The 26,885-nt window shown below is 59.4% G+C and overlaps 1 protein-coding gene across 6 annotated transcripts; it reads right to left on the bottom strand.

Moving 5' to 3' along the window:
• On the bottom strand, positions 1 to 26,408 carry LTBP4 (latent transforming growth factor beta binding protein 4). 6 transcript variants are annotated; one of them, XM_045785056.2, is made up of 33 exons: positions 26,242 to 26,408; positions 24,361 to 24,419; positions 24,056 to 24,194; positions 23,364 to 23,473; positions 18,381 to 18,572; positions 17,950 to 18,197; positions 17,771 to 17,873; positions 17,300 to 17,374; positions 17,065 to 17,187; positions 16,378 to 16,542; positions 15,604 to 15,750; positions 15,373 to 15,480; positions 14,628 to 14,759; positions 14,418 to 14,543; positions 13,563 to 13,688; positions 12,771 to 13,013; positions 12,153 to 12,278; positions 11,945 to 12,064; positions 10,943 to 11,071; positions 10,639 to 10,764; positions 10,128 to 10,250; positions 9,804 to 9,935; positions 8,695 to 8,826; positions 8,490 to 8,615; positions 6,711 to 6,857; positions 5,139 to 5,405; positions 4,775 to 4,846; positions 4,359 to 4,487; positions 4,022 to 4,168; positions 3,134 to 3,286; positions 2,057 to 2,437; positions 1,514 to 1,666; positions 1 to 433 (listed from the first exon to the last, which is right to left on the bottom strand). In XM_045785056.2, the coding sequence occupies exons 1-33, from the start codon at positions 26,385 to 26,387 to the stop codon at positions 279 to 281; spliced, it is 4,860 nt and encodes a 1,619-aa protein (XP_045641012.2). In that variant the 5' UTR covers positions 26,388 to 26,408; the 3' UTR covers positions 1 to 278. The 6 variants fall into 6 exon arrangements, with proteins under 6 accessions (XP_045641012.2, XP_087726923.1, XP_087726926.1 ...); XM_087870797.1 differs by having other exon boundaries at positions 15,373 to 15,750; XM_087870800.1 differs by lacking the exon at positions 8,490 to 8,615.
• Between the last annotated feature and the right edge of the window lie 477 nt (positions 26,409 to 26,885).

Here is a 26,885-nt window from a genome sequence, read left to right as displayed (position 1 = left end):
TACAAAATAGGTGTTTTTTAATTGAAATTTTTTATAAAAAGGAGAGGGAACGTGAAGGGGCCCGTGGGCTAGTCCCGGGGTCCCGCAGCGTCGGTAGGAGGGGCTGAGAGTGGCAGGAGCAGTGAATGGCATCCCTCCTTCCATCGGTTCGCGCTTCGTGCGTCCCTCCTCTGTCACCCGTCAGGCACCCACTGCTCATGCGCATAAGCGGGCGGGAGGGTGCACGGCAGAGACGCACGTGCGCAGGCGCAGAGCAAAGAGCCTGGGGCCTCCGAGGCTCAGGCCCGCGGCCTGGCGGGCGTGCAGTGGTGCGGCTGGTGCGAGGGTGCGAATCCAGGGCGGCAGATACAGCGGAAGGAGCCATCGGTGTTGACGCAGCGTGCATTGACGCAGAGCGGGGAGGCCGCCTCGGCCTCATCACACTCGTTGATGTCTGCAGAGAGAGGTACAGGGAGCGCTGCTCAGGCCTGGGGACCCCGGAGCCCGCTTGTCTGGCCCCTGGGGCTCCTGGGGCAAAGGGGTGCGAATGCTGAGCCTCCTACTTGGAGTCGAATCCAGCCACTACCACCTGCTGGCTGTGTGAGCCTGGGCAGGCGGTTAACCTCTCTGTGCCTCAGCTTTGTGTTCTGTGAGATGGGGATGGTAGCCCCTAGGTCACTAGGTTTTTGTTAGGAAAATATACTGATAATGATACCACAACGACCAATGCTTACTCTATATCAGACACTGTTTAAAGCACATTACGTGTATTTATCCTCCTAATAACCCTATGAGGTAGGTACCGTGATCCCGTTTACACATGAGCAAGCCGAGGCCCTGCCTGGGGAAGCTCCTTGCCCAATATCACACAACAAGCCCCCATTCTGCCCAGCGAGTTCTCAGACCAGCTCTCAGGGTCTCTGAGGGCCCAGGCCCCTGCTATTTCTTGGGTGAGTCCTTCGGAAACTCAGCTCTCGTTCCTGAGCCTTGGTTTACACATAGGGCTCAGGGTCATTGTAAATCAGTTGATGGTCACAACTCAATGAAATAGGTTCTACAACTATGCTCCTTTTTGGGATGGGAAAAACTAAAGGGCCAATGACCTGTCCAGGGTCGCACGGCACGTTGCTAGACTGAGCCTGAGGTCTGTCCGATATCCCCCCCAGTCCTGGACTGTAACCACTTTGCTTTACTGCTGCCTATACTAGGCAGCCATGATTCATATTGCCATTCTACAGACGAGAAGACCGAAGCTCTCCAAAGCGGTGGAGCAAATTGCCCCAGGCAGCACTGGGAGTCCTTAGACATCACACCTGCGGGATTCTACAGGGTTCCTCGATCCTGCTTCAAGCCCAGGCCAGGTCCCTGAGGTCCTCGCAGCCTGACCTCACCTTCTGCTGGCAAGCCCCATCCCTGTGCAGGAGTTCCTTCCTGCTCCCTCTGGTCTGGCTGGACCCCCTGATGTTCCTGACATCCCCCCCCCTCCCCAGCTTCCACCCTCTCCCGGCACAGGCTGGTCCTGGCCGCCCCTCACCGACGCAGGCCATGCGGGTCATGTCCAGCCGGTAGCCACTGAAGCAGTCGCAGGTGAAGCCCTCGGGGACGCGCACGCAGCGGCCGTGGGCGCAGCCATCCAAGATCCCGCACTCCTCTGCCTCCAATCCCTCGTAGGGCCCAGACAAGGTGCCTGCGGAGAACGCGGGGTCTCAGCCTTCCATCCCTTGAACCTCCAACGTGGAGCCGCGCCCCTGGCCGGGTATCCTCTTCTAAACTGTGAGTCTGGCTCCGGGGTTGCGGGGGGCGCTGTGGGGCCCGGTTTCCCTCGCTTTGCTCTCCCCCTGTCCTCCTCACTTTCTTGGTCTGCAGGTGTGTTTCTGTCCCTCTTCATCACTGCTCTCCGTCGCTCTCTCCGACTGCATCTGTGTTTCCCCATCTCTCTGAGCCAATAAACACCCCCCCCCCGCCCCGGGTTCTCTTTGTTTCTGGATCTCACCCTCTCTTGCTCCCTCTTCCCTGTCTCCATCTCTCTGCACCCCTGACTCCTCATCTGTCTCCATCCCTCACCCGCGGTGCTCACCAGGATAGCCTCCACCTTCAGGTGACTCCTCAGGCTCTGGGAAGGAGCCACGGGTGTCGCGGGACCGATAGCGCCAGCGGCTGCCTGGGCCAGGTGGCGCGGCAGCCTCAGATTCACTGTAGGGGCCGCCGTCGTCCTCAAAGTCTGGCATGTCGAAGGGTGGTGCTCCGTACGGGGCCTCCCGGCGGGCGAAGGGCCCAGGAGGAGGTGGGTAGGGGTCGTAGGGGAGCACGGGTGGCGAGTACAATTCGGGCCCATAGGGAAGGCCCTGGTAGGGTGGACCTAGGTCAGGGCCATATTCGTAAGGGAGTCCAAAGCCACCTGGCCGCGGGGGACCGTATGCAGGCGGACGCAGCACATTGCACAGGGCCTCAAAGTCATCTGTGAACAGGAGCCGAGCCTCATGGTTAGTCCTTGCTGGCCTCATGTCCCCGGCATGGAAAGAGGAGCCCAGAGGAGTGAGGAGGGCCTTGGGCCGAGGCAGCGGAGGGGCTTCCAAGGAGGGGGCTGGGATCACAGGGTCAGGATTGGGGTTTCTGGAGCCAGGATTAGGGGGCTGAGGGCTGAGACTGGGATTCCAAAGTGCTGAGATCAAGAGTTCTAAGTACTGCTGCTAGGAATCAGGGTCCAAGTGCTGGAATTTGGGGGACCCATGGGATCTTGGACTAGGGGCCTAGAGAAATAAGATGGGAGTATTTTAGGGACCAGAGCTGGGGAGTCCCACGGACTGCTACTGGGGGGCCTGCGGGCCCAGGATGCATTGGAGGGGATCTGAGCCAGGGCACCTGGAGGCCTGAGGACCAAGGACCAGGGTTTTGGGCCTGGGGTTGAGTTCCCAAGGGCTAAGGATTGGGGGATGCGGGGCTTTTAAGAGCCAAGCTTTGGGGATCTCTGGGGTTGTGTGCTGGGGTCTTAGGCACCTAGAAGTGAGTGTCCAATACACTGGGACTTGGAGGTCTGTGGGCCAGGACAGGGGGTTCTGAGCACGTGCTTTTGAGGTCTAAGGGTACAGGATTTGGGAGGAGGGGTCTCATGGGCTGTCTTGGCCTCTGAGTGTGGCCCAGGCAGTGGCGGTACCTGAGTCCTGGGCGGGGCAGAGGGCACAGTCCATGCCCCAGGCTTCGCCGTAGAGGCAGCAGCACTCTGTGTAGGTGGCCTGGCGGTCCAGCCGAGGGCGACTACACACGAGGTCAGCTCCCACTTCCTGCCAGCACACTCCCAAGTTGTCATCTGAGGGCAGAGACAGCGTGCATCAGGATGGGACAGGTGGGATCAGGTCCTCCCCAATGCTTGGAGCAGCCCAGCCACCCAGTGCCTAACACCAGATGCGTCTCCTCAGCTGTGATCTGCTTCCCAGAGGCCCCCTGAGGTAGCTCCAGGTGAGTGTAGGCTTAGTCTGGCATGAGGCAGTGGAAGAAGAGAGTTTGGGTCAGTGGGCAAAAAGAAAGGACCCCAAGAGATAGAGACAAACACATCCCAAGGGTCAGAGCCTCCAAGAAAAACAAGAAAGCAAAGATGCAGAGAGAGAGAGACGAAAAGAAACAGACTTAGACCCAGAGAGTGGCAGAAATTCCAGAAAGCCCAGAGAGGTGGAAAGAGACAGAGACACACAGGGAAACCATAATAGGAATTATGGCTTTAGCACTTAGTAAGACCAGGTCCCATAACGGTCCTGAAATAAAATTCCGCACAGCCACCCCGTAAGGCAGAGGCAATCGCCAGCACACCCAGGGTGCCGAAAGGAAGCCGAGGCCCAGAGGCGATAAGCAACGTGCAGGTACACCCGACCAGCAAGTGGCAGGCGCCTCTGGAACATTCGCTTTCCGGAGAACGTTGGACACCAGGCCAGCCCGCCTGTGAGTATCCCGCACCGCGACGAAATGGGGGGTGAGGGGGCGTGATCGGGCCCGGGGGCGGGGCCCGGCGCGGGCGTGAGGCGGGGCCGGGGGAAGGGGGCGGGGCTACCGAGGCTCTGGCTCTCGTTGGAGACGCAGCGGCGCCGGGAGCCGTCCAGCACCAGCGGGGGCTCGCACGTGCAGTGATAAGAACCCACGGTGTTGACGCAGCTGCCGCCCTCACACGCCGGCTCCTCGTCCGCGCACTCGTCATTATCTAGGGAGGCGTGGAGGGAGTCGTTAGGAAGCAGCCGTGTATCCTTTCCCACTTCCCAGCGCGTTGAAGTGATGGATGGAGTCTAGACTCCAGGAAGGACTTCCTGCTGGCGATGGCCACGTTCCAGAGAGGGGCTGGCGGGGTCAAGGGTTGGGGAGGGTGGGGAGCAGGAAGGAGGAGGGCCTCATACCAACGCACTCCAGTCGCTGGGCATGGTAGTAGTAGCCGTTGCTGCAATAACACGAGTAGCCTGGGGCCGTGTTCACGCACACGCCGCTCTTGCACACCTGGTCTCGGAAAAGCTGGCACTCGTCCACGTCTGCGGGAAGGATGGTCAGAGGCGCGCCCCACACCAAGCAAGAGAGGGGCGGGCCAGGGTGTGGGGCGGCTGGATGGGCTGGATGGGGGAATGTGTGGCTCCGAGGCTTGACCAGGGAAGACAGGGGCCGAAAGGTGGCGACAGAGACCCAGAGGTAGAGAGGGAAGGGTGGAGGTAGAGAGACAGAGCGGAGAAACAGGGTGAGAGATATAGGTAAACAGACCGAGAGGGTGAGAGGAGCGGGGCCTGGGGGCTGAGGGGAAGTGGGGCTTGAAGTCTGGCCTTACCCCTCCGGAGGCTCAGGTCTCCGCTCGGTGCCAGGTAGCCCCGGCCATGGGGGCACAGTGACTGGTACTCGGCTGCACACAGACACAAAGCTGAGCCCAGACACCCTCGACCCGGCCCCTGCCCTGGGCCCTGGACTTACTCTTCCCCCCCCACCCCGGGCCACCCTTCATCACCCAGGTTTTCAGGCCCCCTGCCTTTGTGCCCACCTCTCAGCCTCATGCCCACCTGGCTGGCAGCTCACCCTTGCCCTTATACTTCCCAGTACCCCAGCCCATGTCCAGATGTGTCTGCTGTCCCAGTCCTATCCCCCCTCTCTACCCAAACCCTCGGCCCTCGCCCACCCCATAGGCCCTGCCCGCCCACCTGTCTCGGTGCTGGGGCACTGCTGGATGCGGCAGCCGCTGCCCCAGCCCTCGCCCACTGTGCAGCAGCACTCTTGCCACGTCACATTCCGCGCCAGGATGTTGTCACAGGCATCCGGAGCCGCCGTGTCAAAGTAGCACTCCCGGCGCCCGCTGCCCACAGGGCCCTGCCTGGGCGGGCTGGGCCGGCGGGGTGGGGATGGCGGAGGTGGCCGGGCAGGCACACCCGGGCTGGCAGGTGCCTGGGGCTGTGAGCCTGGGAATGTGCCTAGGGAAGCAAAGGGCTAATTTAGCCCGGTGTGGGCTGAGCCTCCCACCCCTATGTTATAGATGAGGAAACTGAGGCAGACCCAGACTCCACACCTCTCCCCATCTGTCCTCATCTCTCTCATTCTGACCCCCTGTCATTTTTCCATCTCCTGTCTCCCCAGTTCACACCTTCCCAGGTGTCTGGTCCATGTCCCAGATGCAGTTTGGGGGGGGGGGGGGGGCGTTCTCTGGCCTCCTGGATACCTCCTGGGTCCTCACATCCAGTGCGTCCTAAACTGGCCTCGGAGTCGTCCCAAACCTCGGCTTGGGCCTGGACACATCTCCCCCCTCCACCAGGCAGCCCACAGCCTGTCTACTGGCCTTTCGCCTTCTGCCACCCTCCCTCCCCTCCTCTCCCACGACCGCTGCCTTGGTCCAGTCCTGTCCTCTCCTGCCCAGGTCCCTGACCCAGCCTGCTCCCTAGGCTCCCAGCCCCTAGTGTCACCCGCTCCAGTCCTCCATATGGCAGCTGGAGGGAGGCTTTAAAATCCGGTGATACCCCTCTCCCACTCAAAACCCTTCCACGGTGCCCAGTACCCTCAGAGAAGGCCAGCCTCCCGCAGACAGTAAACTGGTGCAACCTGGCACTGCACCCTCCTTCGGCCTCATTCCTCCCCACCCCGTCCCTGGCCTGTACAGACTGCCACCCTGAACTTATTTTTGTTCCTCAAACATGTCAGGTCCTCTGTCGCCTTGCCAGGACTTTGCCCTTGCTGTACCCTCTGCCCAGAATGCCCTCCCCCACCCATTTCACCTGGCTTATTTCTACTCATCCTACTGCTCTCAGTTCAGACCTCCCTGCCTATAGGAAGCTCTAACTTTTCTCTCAGGCTGGGGTAGGCACCTCCTCTGGATTCCCACAATCCCCTAGCCTTGCCCCATCACAGCCTTGTTCCCTTTGGCCCAGGCTTCCTCCTTCCAGCTCAGATTTCTCCGGTTGTCACTGGTGATATCTCTGCCTGCCCCCTCTGGACTGTAAGCCCCTTTAAAGACAGAGTGGTCTCTGTGTCCTTGGGACCTAGAATAGGGCCTAAACACAGTGGATGCCCTGGGAACATTTGTTGAATGAAGGAATCTAGTAGAGTCAGGGACAGGGCTGACACCAATTCCCCCCACCCATGTTAACCCATGTGTTCTGAATTTTTTATTGTTATTTAAAACAACAACATTTAACTGATGGCAGCCGTCCATGCCTAGAATGGTTAGTCCACATATTTTTCTGTGAGCCCTGCGGCCATCAGTTAAATAGACACATCAGTCTTACCAGCAGAAGTTCGTGGGGGAACACAACGTCCAGTCATGGGGTCAAACTCCTCAGGGCTGGTGGGACAGACACAGAGGAAGGAGCCTTCGACATTCTCACACAGGGCAGCTCCACACACACCCTGTAGTGTTTCACATTCATTCACGTCTGTGAGCATGAGACAAAAGGGAGGGAGAGTCAATGGTTGTAAACATCTGTGATTCCAAAGGTCTGAAAGTCTGAAATACCCAAATATAACGGGTATTTTTAATCACCCAGACCCCATCATTCAGTTATCTTTTGGGGACAAGCCCTGAATTTCCCTTGGGAGCCTCCTCCATTTCAACTCATGTATTTTTACATAGGATTAAATCTACTCCAAGTAGACACAAGGCCCAGGCACCGCCAACCAGATTACTACATTTCTCTGGTTCAGAGAGATGGGTGGTGACCAAGCTGGGCCAGTCAAAGCCAGTCCTGGAACTTTTGCTAGAAATAGCAAGCGAATTGAACTCTAGGCTTGCCAAGCTGAGGATGTAAGCCTGGAGGTGCTAGGGCCTTTTTTGTCATTGTGAAGAGTCTGCCTGATTATAAATACAACAGAGGAAAGCAGAGCTGAGGGGGGGAGACAGCTAGCCTTGTTAGAAGCCCTAGATCCGGTGTGCCTCAAGTTCAAGCATTTTCCAGGATTTCACCGTTTTAATTATTCTCAAAGAAATAAAGCCTGTTGTGTTTGCATTTGTCAAAATTTAAAGAATATCTAACTGGGGCGCCTGGGTGGCTCAGTCGGTTATGTGCCCAATTCTTGATTTCAGCTCAGGTCTTGATCTCAGGGTCATGAGTTCAAGCCCCATCTTGGGCTTCACACTGGGCGTGGAGCCTACTTTTAAAAAATTTATATATATTTTTTATTTTATATTTTATACAATTTATATATTATATATATTTTATATATAATATATATTTATATATATTGTATATATAAAATTTTATATTTTATATAATTTATATATATCTAAGATTCATGCAGCTCACTCTCTCTATATATTTATATATATTATATATTTTTATATATAAAATATATATTATATGTAGTTATATTTTATATATATATAATTTTATATTTTATATTATATATATATACATATGTGTGTGTATATATATATATATATATATATATCACTAAGATTCATGCAGCTCACTCTATGTAAATTGAACCTCAAATGGAAATATCTGGAAACACCTACTGGACTCTGGTTAATGCTATGCATACTGAAGAATTTAGGGAGAAGTGTACTGATGTTTGCAATTTTAAACTGATCCCAGAGATAAGGTGGATTACGGACAGATAGGTGAGACAGCAAGTATAATAAAAGAATAATGGAATATAGATCATGGGTATGTGGACGTTCATTCTACAGGTCTTTCAATTTTCTGTACGTTTAGACATTTTCCTCACAAAACGTTGGGAAAAAAGAAAATGTTTATGTGCACTTGAGTGTGCATTAAAAAAAAAGATCAGTGTGTGTTTTACACACTTTATGCATGTATTTTTTTTAAGCCCTCCCAAAACAAGATCTGAATGAATAGGGTTTACTGTTGCTTGTAACCGAAGCAGTCCTGACTGATACGGAAACTATGTGGAGTCCAAGGTCTAAGCTAAACAGGCCCAATGTGTGTGTGTTTGTATTTGCTCACAGCGAATGTGAACTCACATCTGTTCAGGTCTGTGGAGAGGAGCAGGGCCTGACCGACCCCCCCCCCCACCTCTGGCCCCAGCCACCCCCAGGAGCCCCGTACCCACGCAGTGACGCCCGTCCCTGGCCCCCTCGTATCCCTGGTCACAGAGGCACTGGAAGGAGCCGGGCAGGTTCTGGCACACGGCGTGGGCCCCGCAGAAGGACTGATTCCGGCATTCGTCCACATCTGCAACCACCAGACAGTCAGGCCCTTACTGGACCTTCCCTCCCCTCCACATCTCACCCAAAGCTGGGCGGACACCTACCCTGGCATCCGCCCCCTGGCGTGGGCTGATAGCCAGGGTCACAGGCCGGTGTGCAGCGGTAGGAGCCAGGGGTGTTCTCACAGCGCTGGGCTCCACAAATCGCTGAGCCATATTCTTGGCACTCATCCACATCTGCGGAAAAGAGCGGGGTGGGGGAGGGGAGGGGAGTCACAGGACTGGATTCACAAGTTCCCGGTGCTGCTCCCAGTTCCCGTGACTGAGAAGTCTATAAATCTGGTATTCGAGGAGTCTGAGCTTCTAAAGTGTTGAGACTCTTAAGGTCTCACTGCCATTTCTCACACAGCCCGAACATGGTCCCACCTCAGGGGCTTCACACTTGCTGTTCCTTCTGTCGGGAACACTCTTCCCTTGGCTATCTGCATGGCTCCCTCTCTCATTTCACTCAAGTGTCTAGGTCAAGCCCCTTCCCCCACCATCCTTTCATCTCTGTCCAGTTATCCTGCTCTATTTTCCTTCTTAAACTTGATCTTATGTTATCCATGTATCTCTTGGCATGCCAACTGTCACCTCCCTAGACTATAAACTCCACAATACAGGGACCTGTGTCTGTCTTGTTCCCCCCTGCATCCCCAGGGTGTAGAACTGTGCCTGACACACAGTAGGTGCCCCAAACTGTTTGCTGAATGAACCTTGAATCTACTTGCCTATTTACTGTCTATCTCCCCCCCCCCCAACTTTTCCCCTTCATCTCCATGAGGGCAGAGACTTTGCTGGATTCATTGCCTATTGCACCTCCAGGGTCTGGCACACAGTAGGTGCTTAATGAATTCTTGTGGAATTAGTGAATGAGGTCCCCTGCAACTAGGCTTCCATGGATCAGAGGTCTGGCAGCCAGAGAGCCCAAGATAACCAGCCCACAGTAATTTCATGTGCTCTCCAAATCCTCACACCTCACCTCCATGAGAAAATTCAAGGGCACACTGGTGGCTTATTTCCACCACAGAGGTGGGGACACGGTTTAGTGCATTGGTTGGGGGCTCCTTCCCTCCCCTCAAGCCTGGAAGGCAGGTTCTCCTCCTCAGTCCCCAAGGGAGCTGACTCCAGCGACTTGTCCTAGGGGCAGGGGTGGGGAAGGAGAGAAGTCTCACCATCACAGGTGCCCTCAGGGCCCGCGTGGTAGCCAGGGTCGCAGTCCCGGACACAGCGGTAGGAGCCCGGGGAATTCTCACAACGCTGGGACCCGCACAGGGCCGGGCCCCGCTCCCGACATTCGTCCACGTCTGAGGAAGAAGACAGAGCAGTGAAATGGGGGAAGCAGGGGAGGCTGGGAGGCAAAGCAGAGCAGGTGAGGGAGTCATAAAAGGGAGTGGAGAGTCAAAAGGGGGAGGAAGGGAAAAAGCAGCGGAGGGGAGACGGATACGACAGAAGGGGAGCCAGAGGGGCAGGGATCGGGCCGGGGAGGCGCCTCTCACCGAGGCAGGAGGCGAGGTCTGGGCCGGCACGATGTCCGGGAGGACAGACACACTCGAAGGAGCCGTCGGTATTGGTACAGATGCCGCTCTGGCAGAGGTCTTCCTCGCTGCACTCGTCCACGTCTGCGGGACAACCGCGGCCCACCTCCGCTGCTTAGCATTCTAGGCCAGGCCCCTCGGCCGCCCTTGCCCCGCCCCTCTGGCTGAGGTCTCCCACACTTTTCCCCCCCGCCAGCCTTAGGCTCCTCCTTTCCCCGCAAGCGCCACCCCTCCGACGGGTTCAGGCCCCGCCCTTTCCAATCAAGGCGCAACTTATCCAGACTCCGCCCTTTCCCCTCCAAAGCCCGCCCCTCCCTGGCCGCCGCCTGGAAGCTCCACGATAGCTGCTTTGACTTTGATGATTTGAGACCTCAGTCCAAAAATTCAGACTCCGCCTTCCTCCCTCTCTTAGTCCTGATTTTCTTGGTGTAAGCCCCCCCTTTCCCGGTCCAGGCCCAGCTTGGGTACTGACCGAGGCAAGAGGCTCCGCGGGGTCCGGGCCGGTAGCCAGGGGCGCAAGTGCAGGCAAAGGAGCCGTCGGTGTTGAGGCACTCGCCGTGGGGGAAACAGAAGTCGCCCTCGAGGCACTCGTTCACGTCTAGGGTACGGGACAGATGGGGTCGTCGCCCAAGGAGCAACTCCACCGGCAAGCCCCACCCGCAGCCTGTTAGTCCAGTTTCCATCTCCCCAACAGCCTTTGCCCAGGAACCCAGACTAAGGGGTTCCCAGGTTCCCCGGCCCCTCCCCGCCTTCGCCCCCCCTCCGCCCCTGCCCACCTGCGCAGGGCCCAGGCCGACCCGAGGGCGCCCGGTAGCCGGGCGCGCAGCTGCAGCGGAAGGAGCCCTCAGTGTTGGTGCAATGGCCGTGGGGGCCGCAGGAGGCACCCGAACTGCACTCGTCCACATCTGTGGGAACGCGGCTTTCAGAAAGGGTCCTGGTCTAGAGACCCTGGAAGGATTCCCTTGGGGCAGAGGGGTCTGGAGAAGTTGGTGGGTAGTGTCTCGGGTTGGATATGTGGCAGAAGTGGGTGGCAGAGACCAAGATTCCCTGATTCTAGGGACCATAATTGGGTGTCCTTGGGGGTCCCCAGATTTCTGGGAACTCCCTGTGCTGGGATCCTGGAGTCAGTGAAGGGACTCTGGATTAGGACTGGGGTCAGAAATTAATTAGGGCAAGAAACCAGGTATTATAAACCAGGATCATTGGATGGCATTCTGCTGAATCAAGGGTCAGAGTCAGTGACTGGCATATGAGACCAATTCGGATCAGGGGTAAGAGTCAGGGTCCAGGGGTCAGGTCAGGGATCATGAACCGAATCGGGCCCCAGGGAAGGTATTCTCAGAATGGGCAGGGACAGTGAGAGACAGGATCAAAGGTCACAGAGAATCAGGGGTTATGGCAGGAGATATGGCTAGGTCAAATATTACAGTCAGGTTCAGGGGTCACAGGTCACATTCAGGGTCAAGGGACAGTCAGGATCAGAAGGGTTACAACTGCCATCAGGGTTGTAGTGAGGGTTTATCAGCAGGGGTAATGGTTAGGGTCAAATGTCACAGCCAAGTTAAGGGTTCATGGGTCACAGAATCAGATGTCACGTTCAGGGTAAAGGTTCATGGTCCAGATCAGGAATTGCAATATGGGTCAGGGGACTATAGTCTAAGTCAAGAGTCACAGTCAGACTCTGGGGGTCCAGGGGACTGAGGTCCAGGTCAGGAGGTTGTGGGCCACATCGAGGGTCATGATGCAGGTCTAAGGTCATAACCAGGGCTTGGTCTCACCAGTACATCGGCCGTGGTGCAGGTGGTGGCCAGCAGGACAGGCCCTGCACTGGAAGGAGCCGGGTGAGTTCACACACTCCTGCCCAGGACAGGCCAGGTGATTCTCACACTCATCCACATCTGGGGAGCAGGGGAGAAGGTGGCCTTGAAGGAGCAGCCCAGAGCCCCCCTCACCCATCCACACTCCTCCCTCCCTCCCCGGCCTCACCCTCGCACTCGGAGCCGGCAGTGTTGGGTTGGAAGCCCGTGGGGCAGACACACTGGAAGGAGCCTTCCGTGTTCTCACACCGGCCATAGGCGCAGGGTGGGGGGCTGCGGGCACACTCGTCCACATCTGGGGCAGAGGGAACCGGTGGGGCTGAGAGAGGGGCCTGGACCCAACCATCCCACTGCTATCACCAGCCACCCCAACATTCCAGTCTGGAGGCAGTCTCTTGGACTTTGCCCAGGCTCATTCCACCTCCCAGGAGGACAGACTCCTTCCCTGGTGCCCCACTGATGGTCTCTCCAGCTGCCACGGTGAAGCTAGGGCACCACCTCCCGCAGCTGCCCTCCCCACCTCAGGGTGTGGCCCCCTCCCCAGGGTTCCCACGAGCCAAGAGTATCATTCCAAAAGGGAGGAGGAATGGAGAGCACCCTCATATTTGGTGAAAGGGGAGAAGACGCTGGGTTCAGACCCTCCCCACCCTCTCAGCACCTCCACTCCTCTCTGCCCCTGCTCTCCCTCACCAAGCCCCATCACCCTGTCTCTCTGCCCCCCAACCATGTCTCTCTCCAGTACCCACAGCCAATGGGGGTGGAATGGGCTTGGACTGCACACCCTCACCTTGGCATGGGGCCCCTGGCCCTCGAGAGCGGAAGCCAGCCGGGCAGGCACAGTGGAAGGAGCCCACCGTGTTGTCACAGCGGCCTGGCCCGCAGGGCGGTGGCTCTTGGGCGCACTCATCCACATCTTCTTCACACGCCGAACCCCGGAAGCCAGCCGGGCAAACACAGCGGAAAGAGCCGGACAGGTTCTCACAGACCCCTCTGCCACAAAGGCCCGGGCTCTGCGTGCACTCGTCCACATCTGCGCGGGGCAAGGGGCCCAGAGTCACACCTTTATGCCCCCCACACCCCTGCACTCCGCTTGGCCTCCCTGACCTCCATCACTTTCACTTTCCCCTCTCCATCCTTCTACCTCCTTGTCTGCCTCATTCTAACCCCCTGTTCCCCATTATTCAAATTCTCCATCCTCCATCCTCCATCCCCCTACCTTTTCAATCCCTAAGCTTCCAGTCGGCCTCCAAGAACTCTAGTCCCCATCAATTGGCCTCTTTCTGCACTGTTCTCAATAACTCTACCCCCTTCCCCCATAACTGACACCTCCATCCTCCATCCCTCTGCTTCTCCATCTTCCATGACTCAGCTTTTCTGTTTTCAAACACCTGGCCTCTCCATCCCCATGTCACTGTGTCTCTACAGCCGTCAAGGCTGCCTACCGGCTCTTAGAACCTGCCACCCCCCACCCCAGCAATCATCCTCCCCCTACCTCATTGCTCAGTTTCTCCATCCCTCATCACTGCCGCTGTACCCTTCCCCCCACACCCCTTCCCCTCTGTCCCTCCCAGTTCCTCACCCTGGCAGCCGGCTTCGTGGGGAGCAGCCTGGTACCCAGCGGGGCACACGCATAGGAAGCTGCCTGGCGTGTTCTCGCAGCGCCCGCGGTCACACGGCGGTGGCACACGGTGGCACTCGTCCACGTCTGCAGGCACCAACCCGGAGGTTGAGACTGGGGCAGACACTCCCCCTCACTCCCCCCACGCCCGCCCTCAGAGGGCTCAGGGAGGATGGGAGGTGGAGAGGGCAGGGGCGGAGCCAAACTTGGGCCAGGGCCACACTGGGGCGGGAGCCAGGGGCAGCGGGAGAGCCCGGGGAGGGAGGGAAGAGGGCAGGTGAGAGGAGAGGACCAGACGACGACTGGGGACACGGCCAGGGCAGAGGCGGAGAGAGGAACGGAGAGGGGGGCAATCTGGGGAGGGCAGGACGTGGGCAGGGCCAGGGCAGGAAGGGCGGCTATGGGGACCGAACAAAGGGAAGGCAGGAGCGAGGAGAGGGCCGGGACGGGGTGAGGACGGGCGGGGCACGGGTGCGGCAGGGTGGGAATCGGGGGTCGTGGTCAGGTGATAGATTGAGGCCGGCGTAGGGCAGGGTTGGGCCCGGCGGAGGGCGGGAGCCAGTCCGGAATATGGAGGGGGCGGGGCCGGGGAGGAGCGCAGCCGGACCTGGTCCCGGAGAGAAGCCGTGGTACAGCAGGGACCGGCCCCGACGGGAAGAGCCGGCTGCGTGCCGAAGAGGCAGCGTGGGGCGGAAGGGAAAGCGGGAGCCGATCGGGGGGCGGGAGCAGAGGCGTGGGGAAGCGCGGGAGGGCGGGAACTGCTGGAGGGCGACGGGGACAGGATGGGGCCTGGAGCTGGGCTGGCGGATTTCTCACCCAGGCACTCCGTCCCCCGCGGGCCCGCTCGGTAGCCCTGGCCGCACACGCAATGGAAGCTGCCTGGCGTGTTTTCACAGCGCCCGGGGGCACAGGGCGGGGGCACACGGCGACACTCGTCCACGTCTGAGGGCAGGGAGGGGGCTGGTCAGGAGGTGACTGGCAGAGCCCCCCCGCCCCGCCTCCGTCCACCCCCACTGCCAGGCTCACCGACGCAGTGTGTGCCCTGCGGGCTGAGCCGGAAGCCAGAGTCGCAGGCGCAGGTGTAGCCACTGGGCCGCGGGATGCAGCGTCCCGGGCCGCAGACCTGGGGGTTGCGCTGACACACGCCCACAGAGGGACCTGGGGAGGCCAGACAGCCAGGGTTCCCCCACCTCTAAATCTTTTGTCCCCTTCATCCCAGTACACTCCCCTCAGATCCTTTGCCTGAGACATCCTCATGGATGTACCTCCCCAAGCCCAGTCTTGTGCTTCTGAGCCTCCTCTCCTTTATTATGGACGTTCTCATCAGATTCTCTCCCAAATTCCCTTTATTGCCACCCCGAAGTCTCCACTTCTGATATTTTGCTTTCCAACCCTCTGCCCGAGATACGTTCTTAGTGCCCTCTGCGTGAAAAGTGATTGTCTAACGTTAACTGGGCACTTACTACGTGGCCAACTCTTCAGAGACAGTTCAATGAATCCTCACAATGATCCTCACTTTACAGATAAGGAAACTGAGGCTCAGAGAGGTTAAATGCCTTACCCAGTTGACAGAGATCTTGAACCCAGGCCTGTCCGACACCAGCTCCTAATGTTACCCAACACTTGACTCTCCAAACCTTTCTCTTTTCCCACCCATTCCTTAACTCCTCTGGCTGTAACATCCCTATCCTGAGATCTTCACCTTGGAGCTCCCCCCTAAAATCCCCACCTGTAATACCCCCATCAATGCCCTCGATTCCCTCTACTGCACCTGATTCAGGGATCTCAGGACCAGACCAGGCAGGGATGCTGGGCGGGGGAAGCTCAGGGCCAGGCCTGGGCTCAGGTGGGGGTTCTGGACGGTGGGTGGGCAGAAAGCCTGACAAAGAAGGGGTATCAGTGAATGGAGACCTGAATTTGGATGTCCCCCCTCTCCTTTTTTCCTTATGAGGCTGGGGCAGCCCCTTGGAGATGGCATCTCCTCCCCCAGAAACCAGCTCACCTGTGGGTGGCCTAGGAGTGGAGGGTGGAGCCCGGTGGCTGAGGGACACTCGGGGTGGCTCCTGGCCCAGGGGTCTGGTGTTGTAGCGGAGGTCAGAGGCTGAGTAGTGGTAGCCAGGGCCAGCAGGGCAGATCTCCCGAAAACCCTCTGGAAACAAGAAAGGGAGGGGGAGAGAGAGAATGTGAAAGCAGGAGGGAATGAGAGGAGTCTAGAATCTGGCTTTGACTGGGGGCAGGGCTTGGTTTTGGGTGTTGGTCAGGGGTTTGGGCTGGATGCTGGTTTGGGGTAGTAGCCTGGCCAAAGAATGGGACATCCCAGAGGCTAAGTGTGGGACCAGGGGTGTTTTTCCTTATTTGGGATAGGGACAGGGACAAGGGTTGAGGATGGGATCTGGTTTAGTCTGTTGCAAGGTCTGGTTTTAGGCAGAAGCTAGACTGCTGGGGAAATGTCTCAGGAAAGGGGGTGTCTGGGGTGGGGCCCAAGAAGGAGCCTAGGCTGAAGGCAGGGTCTCAGGAACTCGGACTTGGCCAAATCTTGGGGACAAGGTTGGGCAAACAGCGTATCTAAAAGGCTAGGCATAGTAAAGGCTGGCGACGACTCAACGACTCGGGGTGGGTGAGGTGGGGCCCCGGCCTGGAGTCCAGTCTGAGGATCTCAGGGGCTGGGGGCGTGGCCAAGGCTAGGGCCCAATCCGGATTGAGGGCCCCGGGGACGGGGCCTAGAGTGGGCACCCTGTAGTCAAGTCTAGAGATTGGCCAGGCGGGAGGCACTCACCTGAACCGAAGGGTGGACAGAGCTGGCAGCCTCGACCCCAGGCTTTGCCCACGCGGCTACAGCAGCAGATCTGCTTGGTGATGTTGCGCAGAATGGGCAGCGAGCAGCCACCGTCGCGGAGCACACGGAAGCAGGGCCCTTTGGCCTCTGAAATCACGTGCTGGGCTGGGGGTTGGGGAGAAAATTATTCAGGGCAGGCTTGGGAGTGTAGAGGAACTAGGGGATCTGGGAGACAGGAGGATGGTCCCCGGGAAGGTTTGGTGGGTGTAAAGGCCATTCAGAAGAGGTCTGAGAGGGTCTGAAGGAGAGGTGAGGGGTCTGGAGGAAGGTTTGGAGCCTGAGGAAGGAATAAGGGAATCTGAGAAGGATCTCGGGGTCTGCAGAAGGTCTGGTAGTGGAGGGAGATGAAAGGCTTCGGGGCCTGAGAAAAGCTAAGAAAATCTGAAGATCTGAAGGGATACAGACCTAAAGATTTGAAGGGTTCTTAGAGGGGCTGAAGGTCTAGGTAGTCTGGGGATGTGTAAGAGTCTGAGACGTCCCGAGGGGAATCTAACAAGAGTGCTTGGCGGGAGTCTGGGAGGATCTAGGTAGTCTAAGGGAATTAAGGCCCAGGGATGCTCTGGAATGGGTCTGGGGGCTGGGAGGACAGACGTGGGATCCAGCCTCAGCCCCCTCCTGGTGGCTCACAGATGCAGCTGCTGCGGGATGAGTCGTGCAGGAAGCCGTCCGGGCACACGCACGTGTACCCGCCGTGCGTGTTCGCACACTCCCCGTGCTGGCAGCGCCCGCGGGTCGCGCACTCATCCACATCTGCGAGGAACGCAGTGAGTGGTCTCAGGGGCGTCAGGGATGAGCTCCCAGCCGGCCCAGCTCATACAGCCAAGCCCTTCCCACTACTACCCCCTGCCCCGCCCCCGCTCACCTTGGCAGGACCCATTAACCCTTTCAAAGCCTGTTGGACACGGTCCATCTGGGGTGCCCACTCTGCCAGAAATCCCTGTGGAGAGAGAGAGGGGTGGGCCGGGGCGAGCGGAGCGAAAATAGATGGACGGGGACAAAAGAGATGGGAGGGATTAAAAGATGTTAAGTGTGGCTTGAGTGCAGTGTGAGCCTTAGGTAGGCAATGGGACAGAAGGCAACGTGGGAGGTTCCAGAAATGCGTGAGTGGGGGCCGTGGCATAAAGGTGGGATGAGAACAGAGTAGCCAAAGTCAGAAAGTGGAGCGGGCGGTCCCAGAGCGGTATGGATAGATCTAGACTGGAAATGATCCCCACAACTGGGTAGGTGTGGCTAGATTTTGTGAACACGGTTTGTCTGTGGGCAGGGTACCGGGAGCCACGGGGTTATCACCTCTCCCCAGCTCCGAGCACCTCAGGGACGTCCAGGGGCTTACCCAAGTGCTCCGAGCATGACTGACAGTCGTGAACGCCCCAGGCCAAGCCTGCCCCTCTGCAGCACACCTCCTGAGTCCGGAGCCCGGGCAGCGGGGACGCACACTGTGGAAAAGTGTTGGGTGAGCGCGCCCCCGCGTGGCCGCGCGCTCCGGGCCCCTCGCCACCCGCCTCGTCTCACTTCGCCTCCGCGCAGCTCCCGAAAGCAGTAACCGAAGCCGGAGGCATCGGAATAGCTGTCCTCGCGCGGCGCGCTCTGTGCCAGCACGGTGTAGGGAGCCGCCGCCTCCGCCCGCGCCGCCGCCTCCGCCCGTGCCACCGCCTCGGCGTCCGCCTCCTCCCAAGAGCCGGACACACGCTCCACCTGGTGTACCACCACGGACGCCTCCTGCGGGTGCTCCACGTGGACGCTCACCATGGACGCCACGCCTGGAGGGAGGCACGGCAGGGCAAAGGGTCGTCTCCACGGGTTCTTACGGACTGGGACTAGGAATGGGGGGAAGGGCGCGCTGGAGAAGGATACTCAGGGGAAGGCAGGAAAGATGAGGGTCAGAGAAACGGCGAGATAGTGGGCAGATGAGTTAGACAGGACCCCGGCCTCGCTCTCCTCACCGTGCTCGTCGTCGCGGTGGTTGGCCAGTGGCATGGTGTACACCGAGCGGGTGAGGCCCGGCATGGCCGGGGCCGGTGGCCGGGCGCCCGAGGAATGCAGCTGGCAGAACTTGCCAGCGAAGTCCGGGGGACAGAGGCAGCGGTCAGGCTTCACGCACACACCGCCGTTGTGACAGATCAAGGGACACAGGACTGGGGGGGGGGGGAGAGAGGCTAGCTCAGGCCCTAATGTTAGACTCTAAGTATCACCTCGTTGTAAGTCGCTCCGCCTTCAGCTATCTCGTGTCACCCTCACTAGCCCTGGCCACCTGCACTGGCTGGGTCCAGTCCTACAGCCCTCGGGTATACCTCCGCCCACTGGGTCAGCTCACTATGCCCTCCGGCTCTTCATTCACTTTCAGGTCACTCCGCCCTTCCTCTCCAGTCCCACTTTGAGGCCGAGTCCAGGCGTTCCAGGCCCACCGAGACAGCGCTGTCCCCGCCCATTGGCTCAAGCCCGACCACTGTCGTTCTTTTCTTAGCAGTTAGCCCCGCCCATCTAATAATCTGGCTGGGTCTTTAGCTGCGCAGACCCGGCACTGGTGTCTTCCATTGACTAAATCGACATTTTGGTCACACACACACACACACACACACACACCCCCAGCACCATTCCCCTCTCCCAACCCTGTCTCTTTACCATTCTAGGCACACGCACATTCCGTCTGGCCGCAGCCACGACACACAAGCTCCGCCCACTGGTTGTGCGTCCCCTTCTAAACTACTCGCCCACATTACCTTCTATCCGCGGGATTCTAAACCTCACCTGTCAAGGTGTTTAACCTGCTGCCTTTAGCCCCGCCCACCTTCCTTTTCTCACGCCGATTTCCCCAGGCTCTTTGGCTCACGCTCCTCCCGCCCCACCTCCTTGGCTAATGGGACGTCCTAGCCCCACCCACCGCGCTTTGTCTCCGCCCACGTCCCCTCCGGCTCTGGCTGCAGAGTTCTAGCTCTGCCTTCCCGCCTCCTGTAGCCCCGGGGCGGGGCCGCGACGGGGACGCGCCTCCTCTTCCCTCTGCACGCCCTCGCTGGGCCCCTGGCCACCTCTGGGCGGGGCACTGCCAGCTGTGCGGCGGGGTAAACAAAGAGAGGGGTGCGGCGGGGGTAGGGCGGCGGCTCCGCATTCCGGACCCTTGGGGAGCCCCGAGCCCTCTGAGCCAAAGAAGGCCGGACGTATCCTGCGAGGGCACCCCCTCCCCTTCTCCCCCGGGGCTGCAGAGAACAGCTGGAGACAGCTGTGAGGAGGGAGGAAGGGGGCAGGCGGCTGGGGCCGTCCAGGAAGGCGTGTGTGGGATTCTGAGCCACACACTGGAGAGAGGGAAAGCATAGAGGAAGCCCCTTCTATTTAGAAGGGTAAAGAGACTGGACTCCTGGAAGGAGATCAGATAGAGTGCAGTACTCTGGGATTCAAAGATAGCTCAAGGTTTCTAGAATGGAAAGAGAGCCTAGCTCAGAGGAAACCGAAGCGTCCTTTCATTAGAAGTCTGTTAAATTCTTTTGGGGAGAGTTACCTAGAAAACAGGACTCTAGTGCCTTCTAGGGGACAGCTAAGTTGAGGGTGCTGAGAACAGGGTTTACATGGAGACATGGGATTCCCTGGGAGTCCCCAGCACACAAGAGCCTCAATTGTCTGGGAAGATTCTAAGATACTGTGGCTCCCCCCATCACCCCCCAGCTAAGGGATTAGGTGCCCAAGTCTTTGGATTAATGGCTGTGTAGGGGGAGCACAGTGTCTGGAGAGTCTTCTTGTGACAATCAGCTGATCAAGACCAGCTCTGGGGTTCTGTGAAGATAGATGGATCAGAAGTTCCTGGGGAGGGGGTCAGCTGGAAAAGCAGGGTTTGGAAAGCTAGGAATCAGGAATCTGACAGCACTCAGTTGGAACTGTAAGAGAATGGTAGTCTTTTGAGGAAAGAGAATTCAGCTAGGGAGTGCAGTTATCACTGTATGGCGTTTGTAATCTGGGGTTTCTCTGGGAAGTAGGGAGGAGTAGCTGAGGGACAATACTACAGAGCTCTCTGGTGAGGGGCACAGTTTGGGGGGATTACATCAGAAGAATGGGAGGGAACTTTACTGGAGGGGCTGGTCTCTGGAGTCTGTTGATAGGGGTGGGGAGGAGGCTTAGGGTCTGAAGGCTGAGATTCTGGGCTCCCCCACTTAAGGGAGTCAGGCCAGGACTCCAGAGTGCCCTAATAAGGGTCCTTAATTGAGTAGCAGGAGAGGCTTAACTAGGAATCATGATTCCAAAATAGGAAGGGTCTCTGCTGGCGGTCACAGGAATCCAGCTAGGTCTCAGGGCATTTCCCAGCCCCCACGGGCATTTCTCCACCTTTTCTCGGTCTGAATGCCGGCTCCCCCACCCAGCTCCCTTGGGGCTCCCACACCCTGTATGGGTCAATACATGGGCACTGCCAACTCCATGCCCCACGCACACCTCTGGAGGAATAAGGATATGAGGACATCGGGGTCCTGCCGGGGTCAGCCCCCCTTCACATGCCCCTCCTGTGCCTCCAGGGGCTTGGCACCCGCCTGGGCACGGCGCCTGGCACGGGCGCGTTGGGGCTGGGCCGGGAGGGAGTGTAGGAAGGAGGGAGAGAGAGGAGAAGGGAGGGAGTGGCAGCGGGCGGGGGCTCAGGCGGGAGATGAGCTCACGCCGGCCAGGGCTGGATTGGCTGGGGGCCAGGCTGGGCGAGTTCTCAGAGCCAGGGGCCCCCACTCCCCACTCCAGAGGGCCTCTGGGGGTGGGGGCAGGTAGGCCCCCACCCGGAGAGCCCACTCATCCCTGCACCCTGGGGCCAACAGGTGGCCCGCCCTCCCCACCTCACTTCCCCACCTCACCTGAGCGGGGGTCCCTACTGTAGGAGTGCCTGGTGCACACCCTCCTGTCCCCTCTGCCCCCCAGGGGGCGCCCCTTCCCCTAGTCTTCCTATCTGGATTTCTCTCCCACGTGCGACCTTTGCAATTCAAGGGCCTGCAGAGATCCTCCTTCTAGGGACCCTTTCCCTCTCAGCTCTTGGGATCAACTTTCCTCACCCCAAACCCCCTCCTCAAAGGCACTCCCACCCTGGACTTTCCTAATCCCTCCCACCCAAGACACAGAAACTGGGACACCCCTAGGAGCCCTGAAACTCTCCCTTGGTCTCCAGGGACTCCTTACAATCTCAGAATTGGGGCCCCCTTCCCCCAAGCTCCAGGCCCCTCAGTTCTTGTATCTCCCACTTTGACTCAGAGGTATGAAAGCCGGCCCCAATCCCCTCACGTGGGACACCACAAGTCCCTGAGAACCCTCATTGCCTGCAAAATCGGGACCCTCAGGACTCAACCCCAAACGCCAGGAATTTAAGTCCCCTTCCTTAGATACCCCAGGGATTCCCCGGCACTCCTGCACACCGAATCTGGGCTCCCTCTCCCTGGGGGACTGTCTCTCCCATCCCCGGGGACCCTCCTCCCCCTGGGAGCCCCTCCCTCGGGACCACCACCCCGCACTCACAGGCGCGGAAGCCGGGTCCCCCCGGGGCCGCCCCGCCGGGCGCGCCGCTGTCCACGCTGGTGGCGTTGCGGGGCGCGCAGGTCGGGGTACAGCGGGAGCCGGTGGGCCCATGGACGCAGCGCAGGCCGCACACGGCCGGGGTGAAGCGCACGCGGAGGCGCTCTCGGGGCCGGCCCAGCACGGGCTGCGGCCCGAGCAGCGCCAGCAGCACCATTAGCGACACCCGCGCGCCGCCCGCCATGGCTGCAGCGCCGCGCTCCGCCGCGCCGCCGCCCCAGCCCGCCCGAGGGGCCCGGCCGCGCCCGCCCGCCTGCGGGGGAGGGCGGCCGCGCCCCCGCTCAGGCCCCCCCCTCCCCACCACTCCCTCCCCGGCGGCCGCGCGGGGGCGCGTGGGGCTGGGCGCGCAGCCAGAGGCGCGCAGGCTGGGCGCTAGACTCGCCGGGGGGAGGGGGGCGCCCTGTCTGTCCCCGCCTCGCACCAACAAGTGAATGGGGCCAGCAGGGGAGCGGCGGGGAAGGCAACAGGTGGGGGCGGGCCGGTTTCCCCCCAGACAGGGCTGAGTCCATAAAGAGGAAAGAGTAGTGGGGGCCACATTTGGGGAGGCCGGTAAAGGCTGATTCTCCGCCCTAGACACAGAGAAAGAGGCTTCATCTGGATAGGGGGCTGTCATGGCACATCTGGGCAGCCAGGTGGCACATCTGGGGGAGAGAAGAAGGGCCGGTGCACCTGGGCACATGAAGGAATTGGGGGTCTGGATTGTGGGCAGGACGCGGGGGGGGGCACATTTGAGGATACAGTCACATCTGGCCAGGACCCCCCACACCTGGTAGGAGAAGTCAGAATGGATAAGAGCAAACGGTGGATTGAGGCTGTGGGCGGGGGTCCTCACATCTGGCCGCATGCCCACATCTGGAAGACTTTAGGGAGAAGGGGACACATCTGGGCTGAAGGCCACAGCAGGAGGGGGACTTTAGAGGGTGGTTGAGACTAGGGGGTGTGCTAGCCCAGGGACCGAGAGCTGGAGTGGGAGGAGGGCAGGGGGAGGGTCGGGGAAGCAGGGGGAGGCCTTTGGCTCCCAGCCGCCCCGCAATTTTGGGCATTCGGTGACCGGGCAGGCGCCAACCCGCACAATCGCTTTTGTTGTCTGGGCTAGTTCGGCTGCGCTCTCTGCCGGGACAGCGCCCGCCTCTTCGGCCGCAGGGAGCCCGGACGCCTGGCTTCCCGGCCCCACCCCCGCGGGTCAGCGCCTCTGGCCGGCGTCTGGTCCTGTCCCGGGCTCACCTCGCGCGGCCGGACTCCAGGGTCCCTAGAGGGTCCGTGTCCTGGGGGGCTCGGGGGGCTGAGCTACAATGGGGGGCAGCTAGGCGGCGGCTGGACCGTGGGAACCAGACGGCTTTATCTGGCCCGGAACCCACCTCCCTGCCCCCCGGCAGAGGAAGGGCGGATGTTCTTACCCCGGGCCTGGCCGGCAGGGGCGCGCTGCGGGGGCCTCCTTCTTAGCAGTGCCCGGCCCCCCGGCCCGCGGGGCCGCCTTCGTCTCAGCAGAGCTCGGGCCTCCTGCAGCCTGGGTAGGCGAGGGCAGAGGAGACAAACGAGGTTAGACGGATACCTCCTCTCCCCCCCCCCACCCCTCTCCCGGAGCTGGAAGGGGCCTTTCGTGCCGGGAGATCTCCCAGTAGCAGCTCTCCCCACCCCCACCCCCCAATCCCTTTCCGGGGACCAGACATTGAGCGTTCTTCACAGGCTTGGGGAGAAACAGAGACAAAGATGGGGGGAGAAACAGATGAGAAAGGGAGAGAAAGTGAGGAGAGAAGACAGAGACAGAGGCAGAGGCAGAAAGAGAGAGAGTCAGAGAGACACAGAGCACAAGAGACAGGTAATGATGGGAGAAAAGAGACAAATGGAAAAGAACACATACAGAGAGAGGGCATGGAGACAGGGGCAGAGAAATGGAGACTGAAAGACACAGAGAATGGGGTAAGCACGAAAAGGAGAAATAGAAACAGAGATACAAGTTGAGAGAGAGAGAGAGACAGGGAGAGAAGAAGGGAGAAGAGACGCAGGGAGCAGAGAGAAAGATGTGTGGGGAAGGGTGGCGGAGTTGGGAGATGCTGAGCATCTGGGAGGGGAGGGATCTCACACTCACGTCAGTGGCTGCCAGTTGAGGGACACCTGTCTCTTCCTCACGCTGGGGCTGGGGCTCGGCAGCACCAGGGACACTGGGGTCAGGCACTGCTGAGGGCCTGCGCACTTTTCGGGCGGGCAGCTCTGGACCCTGCAGGAGGCTTCGGAGACAGCCAGGGACTAAGTGGAGAAGGAAGGGACTGGGTCTTTCTTTTCCCCAAGTGCATCCGGCATTCCAGCTGGGATGAGGCATGGGGAAGGGAGACCCGAACCCTCTGCTCTTACCCCCTTTCACTCCCTACCCATACCCCACGTAGAAGAACCCACCTCTGAGGCAGCGACTTCTCCTGGGCGATCTGCCTGGGCAGCACCGACAAGCAGCAAGACTATAAACAGGGGTGGAAGTTACTCAGGCCCCTACTCCTCCAAAACTCCCAAAGGAGGGCAATAGGGGATAGGGGAGGGCAAGCCAAGAGAAGACTTGAGAGCACTCGAAATAGATGTTTGATCAATCTGAGGCACTACGCTGGATGCCTCAGTTTCCCCATCTGAACAGTGGGAGGCAAATTAGCATAGACTCTCCAGGGATGAAGGCCACAACAAGCCTACTTTTATTTATTTTCTGAAGTGTTTAGTGGTAAAGTCGTACTGGTAAGGACATTTTAAAGTCTTTTTTAAAATGGTTTTTAAAAAAGACGCAAAGAGGATTTCTAAGCGCATTTCCCAGCCCGGACTTTCTGGGAATCTACAACCCCGCCCTCCCCGCACATCCCTGTCCTTGACTCAGCCGTCATCCCGAGCATGGCCGGCAGGTGGCGCCACTTCCACAGGCCTCAGCAGCTGGGGAGGGAGGTCCTCTTTTGACTGTGGGTCCAGCAGGGTGCTGAGGTGGAGGGGGATACCGAAGGAGCCACAGCCCAGAACTGGGAATCCAAGGCCTGAATTCTAGCCCGTTCCTGCCCTTCCACGCGCTGTGTCCTGGAGCCAGCATCTCTTGGTCTTTGGGCCTCAGTTTCCCGCCTGACCAGGAGGAAGGAGTCGTTCTTCGAGAAATCTCTGCGCCCAGAGGGTCTCAGATTCTGGATAGCGGAGTCCTCAGCTCCAGCGCAAGTGCGTCGCAACCAGCGGGCCCCCCAGACAAATCCATTATCCCCAGGCTAAGGGGGACGAGGGACGAGGACGCGCGCGCAGGACCCGAGAGAAGGGCGGTGGGGAGATGCTGTGAAGGGGACGTCGGGCGCATGGACTCTTTCCAGACGGGTGGGGCCCAGTGAGGGAGGAGACCGCCCGGATGGGAGCCTCCGGGACCCCCGATCTTGCCGTTATCCCTCCCGCCTTTTCTCCGCGTTAACCCCTTCCCGGCCCCGCCCCCGGCGCGGCTCGGGTTACTAAACGCATTTGCAGAGACCGAGGCGGGAGCGGAGCCCGGGGCCTTTGTAACGGAGCGCTGGGCCGCAGGGCGGGGGGCGGGGGTGCTGGGCAGGCTGCTTTCTTCGATCTCGTCACCCGTAGACAGGAAGGCTGACTATAACCCCCAAATCTATAGGAAATTTTGGATCTCTTGCCGCGAAATCACTGGTCCCTCGTTCAAGCCCGAGATCCTCTAATTCTAGGAAACTAGAGCATCCCCAACCCTCTTGAAATCTGAGGAACCCCCTCCGCACAACCCCCCTGCAAGCCCCTCCGCCATCAAGCCCGAAGTCCACGTCTTGCTAAGTCATTAGGAAAATCCAAAGGTCCTTTTTAATTCATCCAGGCGTTCCCAAACCCTAGAAAACCAGGACATCTCAACTCCACCATAGAATCCCTTCATAACCTCTGATACTCGTCTTCCTTAAGCACCCAAGAAGCTTGGGGAACCCCATCGCAGCTGGAGGGCCCCACCCATCTATCATCGTAGGAAAATTCAAAGCCCCATCCCCATATAAACTGGGACCCTTCTCCGAAAAAAACCCTAGAATCCCCTGGGGCCATATTATCCATCTACCACACCAGCGGCGAATCCCTCGCCTTCAAATTTCAGTACTCTCCGATTCTAACCCTTGCAAAATAGAGGGTCCTAATAAATCCAAGGGCTCTGGCTCTTTCATCCCTATCCTGAAGCACTGGGTTCGTATTCCCCTAAATCCGCAAGTCCTGGTGCTTCCGGGCCACCAGACTTATCGGGTGGAGGGGGCGCAAGGAAGAAGGGGTCGCAGCGGGGCTTACCCGGCCGGGCGGCCCGGGATCCCCGCAACCTCGACGGCCTCGCTGGGGCTGGGGCTGGGGCTGGCGGCGGAGGCGGCGGCTGCGAAGAGCGGCAGCAGCAGCACCAGCAGAAGGGGGCGGCGGCCGCTCGGGCCGGGCCGCCGCATGGTGTCCGGCGTGGAGTCCCGCTCCAGGCGGGCCGTCTGTCCAGCGGGTCCGGCTCGGCGCGGCCCCGCCCCCCGCCCCCGCCCGGGGCCGACTCATTTTCTCCACAGTCCTAGCCGCGGCTGCGAACTTCCCGCCAATCAGAGCCCGATGCCGCCAGGGGGCGCTGCCCGCTTGGCCAATCGGAAGGCGGCAGGGGAGGGGCTAGAGGGACAGGTGCCGGGCGGGGGGCGCTGGGGCCTGGAGTTCTCAGGGCTAGAGAGGAAATCGGGAGTCCGGTACTGACTCGGGAAGGAGAAGCTGAGGAGTGGAGTTGCTGGGACCCCTCCCACGGCTGGGAGGGATGCGCAGGCAGTGGGCAGGGTCCCCTAAACTAGATTCTCACGGGCCTCATCCCTCGCTCAAGGTTGTGGGAGAATTTGATCAGAATTTGCTCCCTGACTGGTGTAAACGCTGGAAGCCCCCAGAGGTGTCCATTTCTCATGCGGGAGACTCGGGGT

The sequence above is a fragment of the Ursus americanus genome, chromosome 21 (assembly GCF_024610735.1).
Source record: "Ursus americanus isolate L20-20 chromosome 21, mUrsAme1.1.p, whole genome shotgun sequence".
In the NCBI taxonomy this organism is placed as follows: Eukaryota; Metazoa; Chordata; class Mammalia; order Carnivora; family Ursidae; genus Ursus; species Ursus americanus.
Note: the sequence above shows the minus strand (reverse complement) of the source record. Positions and strands in the feature narration are given on the sequence as shown.